This window comes from Mustelus asterias, chromosome 13, assembly GCF_964213995.1.
Source record: "Mustelus asterias chromosome 13, sMusAst1.hap1.1, whole genome shotgun sequence".
Lineage (NCBI taxonomy): Eukaryota > Metazoa > Chordata > Chondrichthyes > Carcharhiniformes > Triakidae > Mustelus > Mustelus asterias.
In genome coordinates this window covers 50,418,486-50,434,551 of record NC_135813.1, presented here as the reverse complement: position 1 = coordinate 50,434,551, position 16,066 = coordinate 50,418,486, and the positions used below count along the sequence as shown (strand labels likewise).

Here is a 16,066-nt window from a genome sequence, read left to right as displayed (position 1 = left end):
AGCATAGACTTATAAAAGGAAAATCATGCTTGACAAATCTACTGGAATTCTTTGAGGATGAAACTAATAGACTTGATGAACGGCAGCCAGTGGATGCAGTTTATTTGGACTTTCAGAAGGCTTTCAACAAAGTCCCACAAAAGAGATTAGTGTGTAAAATTAGTGTGGAATTGGGGGTAATGTATTGAGATGGAGAGCAAACTGGCTGGCAGACAGGAAACAGAGGAATCCACTAGACCCAGCCAGGAATCCCAATTGGCCGTTGAATCAGGTGAGAAAGCCAAACCGGCTTTCCCACTGGGCATCAATCCCATTCCGAGTCTCCACCGAGGGGACTTCAATGGCCTCTGATCCCCTAGGTGAGGCCATCACATCTGGTTTCCACTGATGGAGACCAGCTGTGATTCTTGCTGATGAGGGGAGTGACCGGCCAGGAGGTAAGTTCAAGTGAGCCTGGATGATGCTGTCTGGGATTCACCTTGACGTATAAATCATGTCATCACTATTTAAATTGGCTTTGCACTCTTTCTGGGTGCAAAGCTGATCTTGCCAGCAGAACAGGGCCGGTATGATTGTGTGCGGCCAAAAACCAGTTTGGGTCTGGCATGATCCTGATTTTTGGCCTCGCACGCAATCTTACGGGTTGCCATGCTTATCAACCGGTGTGGCGAGCCAGGAACATTGCACCCTTAGCTTCAGTGTACAAAATAATCAGAGGGCCTTGACAGAATGGATAGCTAAGGACCTATTTTTCGAATGGCAGAGGAGTCACCAGGGGGCATGGATTAAAAAGGACTGGCTGAAGGAATAAAGGGGCATTGAGGGGGAAAAGATGTTAAGCTGAGAGTTGGGGTGGGGGGAGATGGTTAGAGGCAGAAAGCTTATGAAGCATGCTTATGCATCAGAAGTTCCAAGGGCTGAGAAATGGTACTCTTTCAGATGGCAGACATCTGATGGGTTAATTGGCCACTTCCCCCGCTAGTATCCTCTATTGATCTTTAGTCACTCTCGACACATCATCCAATGAGATCCTCAGAAGGGCCATTCATATAAGTGAAGTCAGACATCAGAATCATGTTGCGAATGGCATAGAGGGTTAGGATGTAGAATCTTGTCAATTTGAATTTTTGGGGGATTCTTGCCGCAGTACAAACCTTCAGAGATTAATCCATAGTTCAAATCAAAAAGTTTGGTCTAATGAAACATGCAACATGAAATGCTTCCTGCAGTAATGTGACAATGGGTTATAGAGTCATAGAGGTTTACAGCATGGAAACAGGCCCTTCGGCCCAACTTGTCCATGCGGCTCCTTTTTAAACTCCTAAGCTAGTCCTAATTGCCCACATTTGGCCCATATCCCTCGATACCCATCTTACCCATGTAACTGTCTAAATGCTTTTTAAAAGACAAAATTGTACCCGCCTCTATTACTACCTCTGGCAGCTTGTTCCAGACACTCACCACCCTCTGTGGGAACAAAATGCCTTCTGGACACTTTTGTATCTCTCCCCTCTCACCTTAAACCTATGCCCCATAGTTTTAGACTCCCCCAACTTTGGGAAAAGATATTGACGAGCTAGCTGATCTATGCCCCTCGTTATTTTATAGACCTCTATAAGGCCACTCCTCAGCCTTCTACGCTCCAGAGAATAAAGTCCTAGTCTATCCAGCCTCTCCTTATGACTATGACTCAAACCATCAAGTCCTGGTAGCATCCTAGTAAATCTTTTCTGCACTCTTTCTAGTTTAATAATATCCTTTCTATAATAGGGTGACCATAACTGTACACAGTATTCCAAGTGTGGCCTTACCAATGTCTTGTACAACTTCAACAACTCCTGTATTCAATGTTCTGACCAATGAAACCAAGCATGCCGAATGCCTTCTTCACCAGTCTGTCCACCTGTGACTCCACTTTCAAGGAGCTATGAACATGTACCCTAGATCTCTTTGTTCTGTAACTCTTCCCAACGCCCTACCATTAACTGAGTAAGTCCTGCCCTGGTTCAATCTACCAAAATGCATCATCTCGCATTTATCTAAATTAAACTCCATCTGCCATTCGTCAGCCCACTGGCCCAATTGATCAAGATCCTGTTGCAATCGGAGATAACTTTCTTCACTGTTCACTGTGCCACCAATCTTGGTGTCATCTGCAAACTTACTAATCATGCCTCCTATATTCTCATTCAAATCATTAATATAAATTACAAATAACAGTGGACCCACCACTGATCCCTGAGGCACACCGCTGGCCCCTGAGGCACACCACTGGTCACAGGCTTCCAGTTTGAAAAACAACCCTTTACCACCACCCTCTGGCTTCTATCATCAAGCCAATTTTGTATCCATTTAGCTACCTCACCCTGGATCCCGTGAGATTTAACCTTATGCAACAACCATGCGGTACATAGAAACATAGAAAAACTACAGCACAAAACAGGCCCTTCGGCGCCACAAGTTGTGCCGAACATATCCCTACCTTTTAGGCCTACCTATAACCCTCCATCCTATTAAGTCCCATGTACTCATCCAGGAGTCTCTTAAAAGACCCTATTGAGTTTGCCTCCACTACCACTGACGGCAGCCAATTCTACTCACCCACCACCCTCTGTGTGAAAAACTTCCCCCTAACATTTCCCCTGTACCTACCCCCCAGCACCTTAAACCTGTGTCCTCTCGTAGCAGCCATTTCCACCCTGGGAAAAAGCCTCTGAGAGTCCACCCGATCTATGCCTCTCAACATCTTATACACCTCTATTAGGTCTCCTCTCATCCTACGTCTCTCCAAGGAGAAAAGACCAAGCTCCCTCAGCCTATCCTCATAAGGCATGCCACTCAATCCAGGCAACATCCTTGTAAATCTCCTCTGCACCCTTTCAATCTTTTCCACATCCTTCCTGTAATGAGGCGACCAGAACTGAGCACAGTACTCCAAGTGGGGTCTGACGAGGGTCTTATATAGCTGCATCATTATCCCCGGACTCCTAAACTCAATCCCTCGATTGATAAAGGCCAGCACACCATACGCCTTCTTAACAACCACCTCCACCTGCCGGGCCGATTTTAGACTCCTATGGACCCGGACCCCAAGGTCCTTCTGATCCTCTACAGTACTAAGAGTCTTTCCCTTTATATTGTGCTCCTCCATCCCATTTGACTTGCCAAAATGGACCACTACGCATTTATCTGGGTTGAAGTCCATCTGCCACTTCTCTGCCCAGTTTTGCATCCTATCTATGTCCCTCTGTAACTTCTGACATCCCTCCAGACTATCCACAACCCCACCAACCTCGGTGTTGTCGGCAAACTTACCAACCCATCCCCCCACTTCCTCATCCAGGTCATTTATGAAAATGACAAACAGCAAGGGTCCCAGAACAGATCCCTGGGGCACACCTTGTCAAAGGCCTTGCTAAAGTCCATGTAGGCAACATCAACTGCACTGCCCTCATCTACCTTCTTGGTTACCCCTTCAAAAAACTCAATCAAATTTGTGAGACATGATTTTCCACTCACAAAGCCATGCTGACTTTCCCTAATCAGTCCTTGCGTCTCTAAATGCCTGGAGATCCTGTCTCTCAAAATACTTTCCAACAACTTACCCATCACAGATGTGAAGCTCAATGGTCTGTAGTTCCCAGGCTTTTCCCTGCAACCCTTTTTAAACAAAGGCACAACATTTGCCACAGTCCAATCTTCAGGCACCTCACCCATGATTATCGATTATTCAAATATCTCTCCTAGGGAACCCGCAATTTCCTCCCTAGCCTCCCATAGTGTCCTGGGATACACTTTATCAGGTCCCGGGGATTTATCTACCTTAATGCGCTTTAAGACTTCCAGCACCTTCTTCTCTGTAATATGCACACTCCTCAAGACATCACTATTTATTTCCCCAAGTTCCCTAACATCCATGCTTTTCTCAACAGTAAATACTGATGAGAAATATTCATTTAGGATCTCACCCATCTCTTGTGGATCCGCACATAGATGACCTTGTTGATCCTTAAGAGGCCCTACTCTCTCCCTTGTTACTTTTTTGCCTTTTATGTATTTGTAGAAGCTCTTTGGATTCTCCTTTGCTTCATCTGCCAAAACAATCTCATGTCCCCTTTTTGCCCTCCTGATTTCTCTCTTAACTCTACTCTTACCCCCTATGCTCTTCAAGGGATTCACTTGATCCCAGCTGCCTATTCATGTCATATGCCTCCTTCTTCTTGATCAGGGCCTCAATATTGGGGCGGCACGGTAGCACAGTTGTTAGCACTGCTGCTTCACAGCTCCAGGGACCTGGGTTCGATTCCTGGCTTGGGTCACTGTCTGTGTGGAGTTTGCACATTCTCCTCGTGTCTGCGTGGGTTTCCTCCGGGTGCTCCGGTTTCCTCCCACAGTCCAAAGATGTGTGGGTTAGGTTGATTGGCCATGCTAAACAAAATTGCCCTTAGTGTCCTGGGATGCGTAGTTTAGAGGGATTAGTGGGTAAATATGTAGGGATGTGGGGTAGGGCCTGGGTGGGATTGCGGTCGGTGCAGACTCGATGGGCCGAATGGCCTCTTTCTGTGCTGTAGGGTTTCTGAGATTTCTAAGATTTCTAAGATATCCTGAGTCATCCAGGGTTCCCTACTTCTGCCAACCTTGCCCTTCACTCTAAGAGGAATGTGCTTACCCTGAACCCTGATTAACATACTTTTGAAAGCCTCCCACTTCCCAGACGTCTCTTTGCCTTCCCACAGACTCTCCCAATTAACTTTTGAAAGTTCCTGCCTGATTCCATCAAAATTGGCCGTGCCCCAATTTAGAATTTTAACTTTTGGGCCAGACCTATCACTCTCCATAGCTATCTTAAAACTAATAGAATTACGGTCACTGGTCCCAAAGTGATCCCTCACTAACACTTCTGTCACCTGCCCGTCCTTATTTCCCAAGAGGAGGTCAAGTTTTGCCCGCTCTCTAGCGGAGCCATCCACATACTATATGAGAAATTCCTCCTGAATACACTCAACAAATTTCTCTCCATCCAACCCTCTAATACTATGGCTGCCCCAGTCAATGTTGGGAAAGTTAAAATCCCCTACTATTACCACCCCATTTTTCTTGGAGCTATCTGTAATCTCCTTACATATTTGCTCTTCAATTTCCCGCCGACTACTTGGGGGCCGACAGTTCAACCCGATCAAAGTGATTTCCCCCTTCCTATTTCTCAGTTCTACCCATATAGACTCAGTGGCCGAACCCTCGGATATATTCCCCTCTCAGTACTGCCGTGTTGTTTTCCCAAATCAAAAGTGCAACTCCCCCTCCTCTCTTACCTCCTGTTCTATCTTTCCTATAATATCTGTACCCTGGAACATTGAGCTGCCAGTCTTGTCCCTCCCTTAGCCACTAATTGCTATAATATCCCAGTTCCACCTCCCCATCCATGCCCTGAGTTCATCTGCCTTGCCTGTCAGGCCTCTTACATTGAAATAAATGCAGTTTAATCTGGACTTGCTTTTGCCTGATCTGTCTGGTACTTGGATTACTGACACTACCTTTACTACTTAATGTGCTCTCTTTAACTTCTGTGCTGTCCTCAACCTTTTCTTCTGTCTCCCTACTGCTTTGGATCCCACCCCCCTGCCAAACTAGTTTAAACCCTCCCGAGTGGCTCTCGCAAATCTCCCCGCCAGGATGTTTGTCCCCCCTCCAGTTCAGGTGTAACCTGTCCCTCTTGAACAGGTCAGCCCTTCCCCAGAAAAGATCCCAATGATCCAAAAATCTAAATCCCTGCCCTCTGCACCAGCTCTCAAGCCATGCATTCATCTGCCTAATCTTCCTATTCCTAATCTCACTAGCACGTGGCACCGGTAGTAGTACAGAAATTACTACCTTTGAGGTCCTGCACTTTAGCCTTCTGCCTAACTCTCTATATTCACACTTCAGGACCTCATCCCTTTTCATACCTATGTCGTTGGTACCAATATGTACAACGACCTCTGGCTGCTCACCCTCCCCCTTAAGAATGTCTTACAATCGCTCAGAGACTTCCTTGACCCTGGCACCAGGGAGGCAACACGCCATCCTGGAATCTCGATTGCGGCCACAGAAACGCAATAAACGGGTTATTGTTCATTCACTTCTTGTGACAGAAGGAAAAGCAGGAAGTGGTCTTTACTGTCAGCTGAACAGCTGATTGCCAATTCTTCCTGTTTTTGTTACCAAAATGGATACTTCACATATATCCACATTATCTGCCATGCATTTGCCCACTCGCTCAGCTGGTCCAAATCACAGTGAAGCATCTCTGTATCCTCCTCACAGCGTACCCTCCCACCCAGCTTTGTGTCATTTACACCTGGGCTGTTCAGTGCAGCAGAGAGAGATAGCTCATTTAAATGAGCTGAATAGCATCTGGTAAACTCCGCTCGCGCCAAGCGGAAATCACTGCGACTTTCCCACTGGCAGCAGCACTTAGAAAGCGTTCTGGAGAATCGCGCCAAAAGAGTAGGATTAAAACATCTTTTTCTGAACGAGTGGGGTACTGCAGGAATCAGTGCTAGGACCCCAGCTATTCATAATGTATACATTAATGATTTAGATGAGAGAACTAAATGTATATTGGGTGGTACGGTGGCACAGTGCTGCCTCACAGTGCCAGGGATCCAGGTTCAATTCCAGCCTCAGGTCACTGTCTATGTGGGGTTTGCACATTCTCCCTGTATCTGCGTGGGGTTCCTCCAGGTGCTCCACTTTTCTCCCACATTCCAAAGCTCTGCAGGGTAGGTTGATTAGACATGCTCAATTACCCCTTAGTGTCTGGAAGATTAGCAGGGTAAATACGTGGGGTAACAGGGAATAAGGGCTTGGTGGGATTGTTGCCAGTGCAGGCCTGATGGGCCAAATGGCCTCTTTCTGCACTGTAGGGATTCTATGATTCTATATCTCCAAATTTGTAAATGACACAAAGCTGGGTGGGAGGGTACGCTGTGAGGAGGATACAGAGATGCTTCACTGTGATTTGGACCAGCTGAGCGAGTGGGCAAATGCGTGGCAGATAATGTGGATATATGTGAAGTATCCATTTTGGTAACAAAAACAGGAAGACAGATTAACGTCTGGCTATACATTGAGAGAGGGGAAGGTGTAATGAGACCTGGGTGTCCCTGTACACCAGTCACTGAAGGTAAGCATGCAGGTGCCCAGCAGGTGGTAAAGAAGGCAAATGTATGTTCGTCTTCATAGTGAGAGGATTTGAGTACAGGAGCAGGGATATCTTGCTGCAATTATACAGGGACTTGGTGAGGCCACACCTGGAGTGTTGTGTGCAGTTTTGGTGTCCTTATCTGAGGAAGGATGTACTTGCTATAGAGAGAGTGCAGAAGAGATTTACCAGACCTAAGTGTGAGGTGGTTCATTTTGGCAGGTCAAATAGGATGGCAGAATATAATATTAATGGTCGGACTCTTGGCAGAGTGGAAGATCAGAAGGATCTTGGGGTCTGAGTTCATAGGACGCTCAAAGCAGCTGTGCAGGTTGAGGCTGTGGTTAAGAAGGCGTATGGTGTACTGGCCTTCATCAATCGAGGAATTGAGTTTAGGAGTCGTGAGATAATGTTGCAACTATATAATACCCTGGTCAGACCACACTTGGAGTACTGTGCTCAGTTCTGGTCGCCTCATTACAGGAAGGATGTGGAAGCCATAGAAAGGGTGCAGAGGAGATTTACAAGGATGTTGCCTGGGTAGGGGAGCATGCCTTATGAGGATAGGTTGAGTGAGCTCGGCCTTTTCTCCTTGGAGAGACGAAGGATGAGGGGTGACCTGATAGAGGTGTATAAGATGTTGAGAGGTATTGATCGAGTGGACAGTCAGAGGCTTTTTCCCAGGGCTGAAATGGTTGCCACAAGAGGACACAGGTTTAAGGTGCTGGGGAATAGGTACAGAGGAGATGTCAGGGGTAAGTTTTTCACTCAGAGGGTGGTGGGTGCGTGGAATGGGCTGCCGGCAACGGTGGTGGAGGCGGATTCGATAGGGTCTTTTAAGAGACTTTTAGATAAGTACATGGAACTTAGTAAGATAGAGGGTTATAGGTAAGCCTAGTAATTGCTAAGGTAGGAACATGTTCGGCACAACTTTGTGGGCTGAAGGGCCTGTATTGTGCTGTACTTTTTCTATGTTTCTGAGGTGAGGGAGTCCAGAACCAGTGGGCATAGTCCAAGGATACGGGATAAAAGGATCGTAGAGGGATTACTTAATTTTTTTTACCAGATGCAGTCTGCTCACAGAAATGCAATCAGATCAAGGATCCAATTTTACATCAAAGTTAATCGGGGAAGTTATGGATAGTTTAGGAGTAAAGCAATTTAAATCAACAGCATATCATCCAGAATCACAGGGAGTGTTAGAGCAATGACATCAAACTTTAAAGACCATGTTGAAGGAATTCCATTTGTACTTTTTGCAATTAGGAATGCACCTAATGATTCAACTAAATTCAATCCATTCAAATGAATTTTTGATGATGAGTTAAGAGGACCATTTAAATAGATGTGGAGAAACTGACTCACCATCAGTGTCCTGAGATTACACTCTTCGACTATGTGTTAAACATACAAAGAACAAGGAACAAAGAACAAAGAAAATTACAGCACAGGAACAGGCCCTTTGGCCCTCCAAGCCTGCACCGACCATGCTGCCAGACTTAACTAAAACCCCCTACCCTTCCAGGGACTATATCCCTCTATTCCCATCCTATTCATGTACTTGTCAAGATGCCCCTTAAAAGTCATGACCGTATCCGCTTCCACTACCTCCCCTGGCAACGAGTTCCAGGCACCCACTACTCTCTGTGTAAAAGACTTGCCTCGTACATCTCCTTTCAGCCTTGCCCCTTGCACCTTAAACCTATGCCCCCTAGTAATTGACTCTTCCACCCTGGGAAAATACTTCTGACTATCCACTCTGTCCATGCCTCTCATAATCTTGTAGACTTCTATCAGGTCCCCCCTCAACCTCCGTCGCTCCAGTGAGCACAAACCAAGTTTCTCCAATCTCTCCTCATAGCTAATGTCCTCCATACCAGGCAACATCCTGGTAAATCTTTTTTCTACCGTCTCCAAACCCTCCACATCCTTCTGGTAGTGTGGCGACCAGAATTGAACACTATATTCCAAGTGCGACCTAACTAAGGTTTTTTTTTTATAGAAACCCTACAGTGCAGAAGGAGGCCATTCGGCCCATCGAGTCTGCACCGACCACAATCCCACCCAGACCCTACCCCCACATATTTACCCACTAATCCCTCTAATCTACGCATGGGTCCTATAAAGCTGCAACATGACTTGCCAATTTTTAAACTCAATGCCCCGGCCGATGAGGGCAAGCATGCCGTATGCCTTCTTGATTACCTTCTCCACCTGCATTGCCACTTTCAGTGACCTGTGTACCTGTACACCCAGATCCCTTTGCCTATCAATACTCTTAAGGGTTCTGCCATTTATTGTATATTTCCTATCTGTATTAGACCTTCCAAAATGCAACATAGTTCAACATTCATTCATTCTCTCTTCCATCTTCTTCCTTCGGGGAAAAGATACAAAGGTCTAAGGTCACGTATCAACCGACTCAAGTACAGCTTCTTCCCTGCTGCTGTCAGACTTTTGAATGAACTTATCTTGCATTAAGTTGATCTTTCTCTACACCCTAGCTATGACTGTAACACTACATTCTGCAGTCTCTCATTTCCTTCTCTATGAATGGTATGTTTTGTCTGTATAGTGCGCAAGAAACAATACTTTTCACTGTATGTTAATACATGCGACAATAATAAATCAAATCAAAATAAAAACATTAGGTAGAGATTAACTAGGCTGGTAGGTTGGCTGGACAGCATTTAAAAATGGCACAGCATGTGATGAAAAAAGAAACGGATAAGAAATCAAAAATTTGTAGTTTTGCTAGTGGGGATAAAGTATTAGTATTACTACCAGTGGTTGGTGAACATTTAAAAGCAAGGTTTAGCGTGCCTTATAAAATTGAATGAAAACTTTGTGAAGTGAATTATTTGACAAGAATGCCAGATAAATGGAAAACTCACAGAGTATCATGTGAATATGCTCAAATTATATTTTGATAGGAAAGAAGAAGCATGTGTTAGTTGTTACAAGTCCTTGAAAGTGGAGTCACAGGTGGACAGAGTGATGAAGAAGGCATTCAGCATGCTTGGTTTCATTGGTCAGAACATTGAATACAGAAGTTGTGACGTCTTGCTGAAGTTATACAAGACATTGGTAAGGCCACACTTGGAATACTGTGTACAGTTCTGGTCACCCTATTACAGAAAGGATATTATTAAACTAAAAAGAGTGCAAAAAAGATTTACTAGGATGCTACTGGGGCTTGATGGTTTGAGTTATAAGGAGAGGCTGGATAATCAAGGACTTTTTTCTCTGGAGCGTAGAGGCTGAGGGATGATCTTATAGAGGTCTATAAAATAATGAGGGGCATAGATCAGCTAGGTAGTCAATATCTTTTCCCAAAGGTAGTTGAGTCTAAAACTAGAGGACATAGGTTTAAGGTGAGAGGGGAAGATACAAAAGTGTCCAGAGGGGCAATTTTTTCACACAGAGGGTGGTGAGGGTCTGGAACAAGCTGCCAGAGGTAGTAGTAGAGGCGAGTACAATTTTGTCTTTTTAAAAACATTTCGACAGTTACATGGGTAAGATGGGTATCGAGAGATATGGGCCAAATGTGGGTAATTGGGATTGGCTTAGGGGTTTAAAAAAAGGACGGCATGGACAAGTTGGGCCGCAGGGCCTGTTTCCATGCTGTAAATCTCTATGACTCTAGAACTCAGAGGAGAGACAAATCCAGATGATTCTGAATTTGACATTCCTAACATTAGATTGGACAATGAGGAAGTTATTAGAAATTGGAATAAATTACTGACTTACCTTCCAGAGGAAAATCAAAATGATCTGAAAGAGTTACTTCAATCACATAGAGCTATATATGGGAACAAACTGGGAAGCACTAAAGTAATTGTGCATGATGTAGATGTAGGTAATGCTGTTTCAATGAAGCAAAATCCATATGTACTTCACCCACTAAAGTTGGCACAGGTTCAAAAGGAGGTTGAAAGCATGTTTAAAAATGTTATCATTGAAGTGAGTTGCAGCGGGTTCTGCTCACCCATCTAGATGGTATCAAAACCAGATGGTACATAACGATTGTTGGACTATAGAAAAATCAATGCAGTTACGAAGTCAGATTCATATCCTATCCCTCAATTGAAAGACTGTATTGAGAAGGTGGGACAAGCAAATTTCATTTCTAAACCTGACTTACTTAAAGAATACTGGCAAGTACCTTTATCCAAAAGAGCAAAGATTTTGGCTTTCGTGACACCAAATGTTTAAAGAGAGGCTGGTTTAAAGTAATGTTGTTTGGAATGTGACCAAACGGGCCACCTAAGATGGTGATTTAAAAAGCACACTAGGATAATTGGCCAAGTACAGAAACAGACAGGCTACAGTTTAAAGGTCAGAGATAAAACATGTTGCAGCTCAGATGACCGAATACACAGGACATAGGCCATCTCAAAGACAATGGACAGTTTCTGGTCAAACAGAGTTGTTTACCAGATCCAGGGCGCCTTAACCCCTTATTTGGGAGGAAGGTATGTGACCTACGTGCCTTCAGCACCGACAGGCATGGCTGTTGGGTACACACCCACGGTTCAAAGATGTGCGGGTTAGGTTGATTGGCCATGCTAAATTGCCCCCTAGTGTCAGGGGGACTAGCTAGGGTAAATGTATCGGGTTATCGGGATAGGGCCTGGGTAGGATTGCGGTCAGTGCTGTAGGATTCTATAAATTTCTACACCCAGAGATCATCATCATAGAAACCCTACAGTGCAGAAGGAGGCCATTCGGCCCATCGAGTCGACACCGACCACAATCCCACCCAGGCCCTACCCCCACATATTTTACCCACTAATCCCTCTAACCTACGCATCTCAGGACTCTAAGGGGCAATTTTTAACCTGGCCAATCAACCTAACCCGCACATCTTTGGACTGTGGGTGGAAACCGGAGAACCCGGAGTGGCAGTACCTGATTGGACTTTATTGATCAGGGTGATCAAGCCCTGATCGATTGATTGGTGATAATCAAGAGACCGCCCAAAAGGGCGCGAAACCAATGAGGGATAAAAGGTGCTGGACAAAGGGAAGGATCTCTCTTTCTCTCCCTCTCTCTCTCTCTCGCTCACTCACAAACAACAACAAGCAACTACCACCACGAGGAGAGCCACCAGACCAATGACGGAAGGAAGACCAGAGCCAGAGTATCAGGCCAGACCGAAGGACCATACTACGCAGAGGACTACGGAGACCAACATGTGGATAAAGGCCAATATCTGCCTGGGTACTTGCCAGTCACGCAACAGTTAAGTCAAGGTCTGGTATTGAACTTGAACTTTAGTATTCTGTAAATAACTTAGTATTGATTGTGTGGGTGATTAATATCAATTGTGTGTATGAATAAATATTACTGTACAAACAAGAAGTCGATTCACAATTCTTCGTCCACCGTATAAGAGTTAAAAACAGATCGTGCAGCAGGCACAACAGGAGTGAAGAATGCACCTGCAAAATTCCAAAGACTAACCTATAAGGTCATTTTTGGACTGGCTAATTGTGCAGTGTACATAGACAATCTGATGGTTTTCAATCAGACGTGGAAGGAGCATTTGAAAGAATTGTTTGGTCGACTTCAGGAGGCAGACTTGGTGGTGAACTTGGCTAAGAGTGAATTTGTAAAAGCCCAAGTCACATCCCTAGGCCATACAATTGGACATGGACTGATGGCCCCATGGCATGTGAAAACACAGGTTATTGGGGAGTTCCGAATACCATCGAACAGAAGGGAAATACTGAGATGCCTGGGCCTGAGTAGTTTTTATAGAATATATGTGCCAAAGTTTAGCAGTGTGGTTGCTCCTTTAACTGACTGCTGAAAAAGCACAGAAAATTTCAGTGGACGCCTGAATATCAGAAGGCAATGACAGTCTGAAAACAATGTTAACCACTGCACCAGTGTTGGCAACACTGAATTATGCAAAACCATTCAAGATGGCCATTGATGCAAGTGATGTGGTCATTGGTGCTGTAGTATACACAAGGATAGAAAGACCGGATGGGTATTTTTGCCGAAAATTAAATATTCATCAAAATAAACGTTGAACCATTGAGAAAGAGACATTGAGTTTGGTGTTAGCATTGCAACATTTTAACATTTGTATTGCCAGCAATTCATCAGAGATGATTGTTTACACTGACCATAATCAATGATGTTTTTGGAGAAATTTAAAGTTAAGAATGCAAGATTATTAAATGGAATTTATTACTGTGGCAGGAAACGAGAATGTGATTACAGATGCTTTCTCATGACTTTGATGAAAGCAGAAGGAATGTTCAATGTTGGAAGAGAAAATCTGAACTGGATTATACTGCTGCATGCTTAAGGGGTAATAAAATGTGTAGACATATTTGTGGAATACTAATCAAGTGAAAACTAGAGGTTTTGAAAAAATGAAGGCACCTTTTCATATTATTGATTCAATTTTTTAAGGGGGAGGTGTGATGATATAGTGACTTTAAGAAATATATTTATTTCATGATTCTTGAAAAAGGCAGCGTCTTGTTGCAAGGAGTTGATTTGTCTGGAAAAAAGCATGCAGCTCTATGATGAGCCTGCAGGATCTTAACTCATTTTAGTTCATGGTGTGTTTGTCTAAACAGAGTTAATGCACTTGTGTTGAGTCTCCGACCACTATTGCTCTTCTATTCTTACTCCTCCTCCTTTGTGCAGCTGAACCACTCAGAGTGCCATGAACTTGACTCCAGCTGCACTCCCCAGAAGACCTGTCATTCTCACCATTTTCCTGCACAGAAAAACACTTCTTGAGTGAGTTGCACACTGGGCTTTCCTGACTCCCTGCCTGCCCCCCTTCTTCTGACTGGTGGCCACCCATTCCCTCTCTGACTGCACTTCCTTAAGCTGCGGGGTGACCACATCTAAAAATCTGTTATCCAGGAACCTCCAAGCCTCGCGGATGCATCGCTGTGCCTCCAGCCAACGCTAAAGATCCAAATCCCGGCTCTCAAACTGGTGTCCTGCAAGGATATTTACTTCCAGAATAGTGTATAGCTGTGAATGAATTACAGGTTCAGGCTCAGGGACTCATGACGTGCTTACCTTGTTCAGGCAGAAATAAAATCAGGTCTTCTGGAACCCCATGTTTCAATGCAAACTGTTTGAACTTTTCACTGATTTCCTTGCTGAGCTTCCGTGTCCTTCCTGTGAGAAGAGCATTCAGTTAAAGGTCCAGAAATCAACATTAGAAAGTGGTGTGTGAAAGAGCTGATGTAGAATCACTTACCATACACGGCCACTGCTTTTGTCTGATTTATGTGTTTCATTCTGTCGTACAATATGAAAGCATATTCGTTGTAGTTGGTTTCAGTTACTCGAATATCAGCTGTGACTTCAAGGACTGCAAAAGAAACTCACTGGCTGTTTAATCACTTTCTTTGTTTGGTTTGTTCACTCTGTCCTTGCAAACTACCCCACCCACAACCTCCCTTTCCTGAACAAAATCCTTAAATGTGTTGTTGCCTCCCAAATCTGTTCCCGTCTTTCCTGGAACGCCATGTTTGAATCTCTCCAATCAGGTTTCCATCCCTTCCACAAAACTGAAACACATCTCATCAAAATCACAAACAGCTAACGTGGATCCGCTATTTAAGAAGTGTTGTAGAGACCCGGGTTCAATTCCGGTCTTGGGTTATTGTGTGGAGTTTGCACATTCTCCCCTTGTCTGCATGGGTCTCCTCCAGGTGCTCCGGTTTCCTCCCTCAGTCCAAAAGTGTGAAGATTGGGTGGACTGGCCATGCTAAATTGCCCCTTGGTGTCCCAAGTTGTGTAGGAGCTAGGAGGATTAGTGGGGTAAATATGTGGGGTTACAGGGATAGGGCCTGGGTAAGATAAAAAGGTGGGTCGGTGCAGACTCATTGGGCCAACTGGCCTTCTTCTGCACGGTCGGGATTCTATGATTCTATGAGGATATGTTTCTATCAAACATTCCCAGGACAGGTCCAGCACGGGATTAGACACAGAACAAAGCTCCCTCTACAATGTCTCCATCAAACACTCCCGGGACAAGTACAGCACGGGATTAGATGCAGAGTAAAGCTCCCTTTACACTGTCCCCATCAGGGTCTCTGGAGCTTTGAGGCAGCAGTAAAGAGGAAGCTTTATTCTTTCTGAACCATGCTCTATGTACCCTGGGAGCTTTTGACAGCACCTTCAAAACTCACAACCTCTTCCATTTGGAAAAACGGGACAACAGAGACATGGGAGTACCACCACCTTCAAACTCCCATTCAAACCACACATCAGCATTATTTTTAACGATGTCAAGTTCTTCCCATTAAGCTCCCATGTGTCAGTTGCCCTCTTTTTTTCTAGTTGGTAGAAGTAACAGGTTTGGAATATGCTGCAGTGCATCTTGTAGATGGTACACACAGTCTCCACTACGCATTGGTGGTATAGGGTCTGAATGTTTCTGGATGGGGTGCTAATCAAGTGGGCTACTTCAATCTGGATGATGGCAAACTTCCTGTGTGTTGTAGGGGCTGCACTCAGCCAGACAAGTGGAGAGAATTCCATCACACTCCTGACTTCTGCCATGCAGATGGTGGGCAAGCTTGGGGAAGTCTGGAGGTGAGTTACTCACCGAGGATTCCCAGTCTTTGACATGCTCTTGTAGCCACAATATTTAAGTGGCTTGTCCAGATCAGTTTCTGGTCAATAGTTACCTTCAAGATGTTCTTGTTGGGAGATTCAGTGATGGTAGTGCCAGTAATGTCAAAGGATGATAGTTAGATTCTGTCTTGTCATAGAGGTTTACAGCATGGAAACAGGCCCTTCGGCACAACTTGTCCATGCCGCCCTTTTTTTTTAAAACCCCGAAGCTAATCCCAATTGCCTGCATTTGGCCCATATCCCTCTATACCCATCGTA

General features: G+C 44.7%; 1 protein-coding gene across 2 annotated transcripts in view; it reads right to left on the bottom strand.

The window, feature by feature from the left end:
- LOC144502611 (protein AMBP-like) overlaps window positions 1–16,066 on the bottom strand; it is a 197,806-nt gene that overhangs the window by 35,162 nt on the left and 146,578 nt on the right. For both annotated transcript variants that reach the window (XM_078226749.1, XM_078226748.1), the window contains exons 4-5: window positions 14,424–14,537; window positions 14,240–14,341 (exon numbers count right to left, since the gene is read on the bottom strand). In XM_078226749.1, coding sequence (XP_078082875.1) covers window positions 14,240–14,341; window positions 14,424–14,537 — 216 coding nt within the window. The remainder of the gene's footprint in view (window positions 1–14,239; window positions 14,342–14,423; window positions 14,538–16,066) is intronic.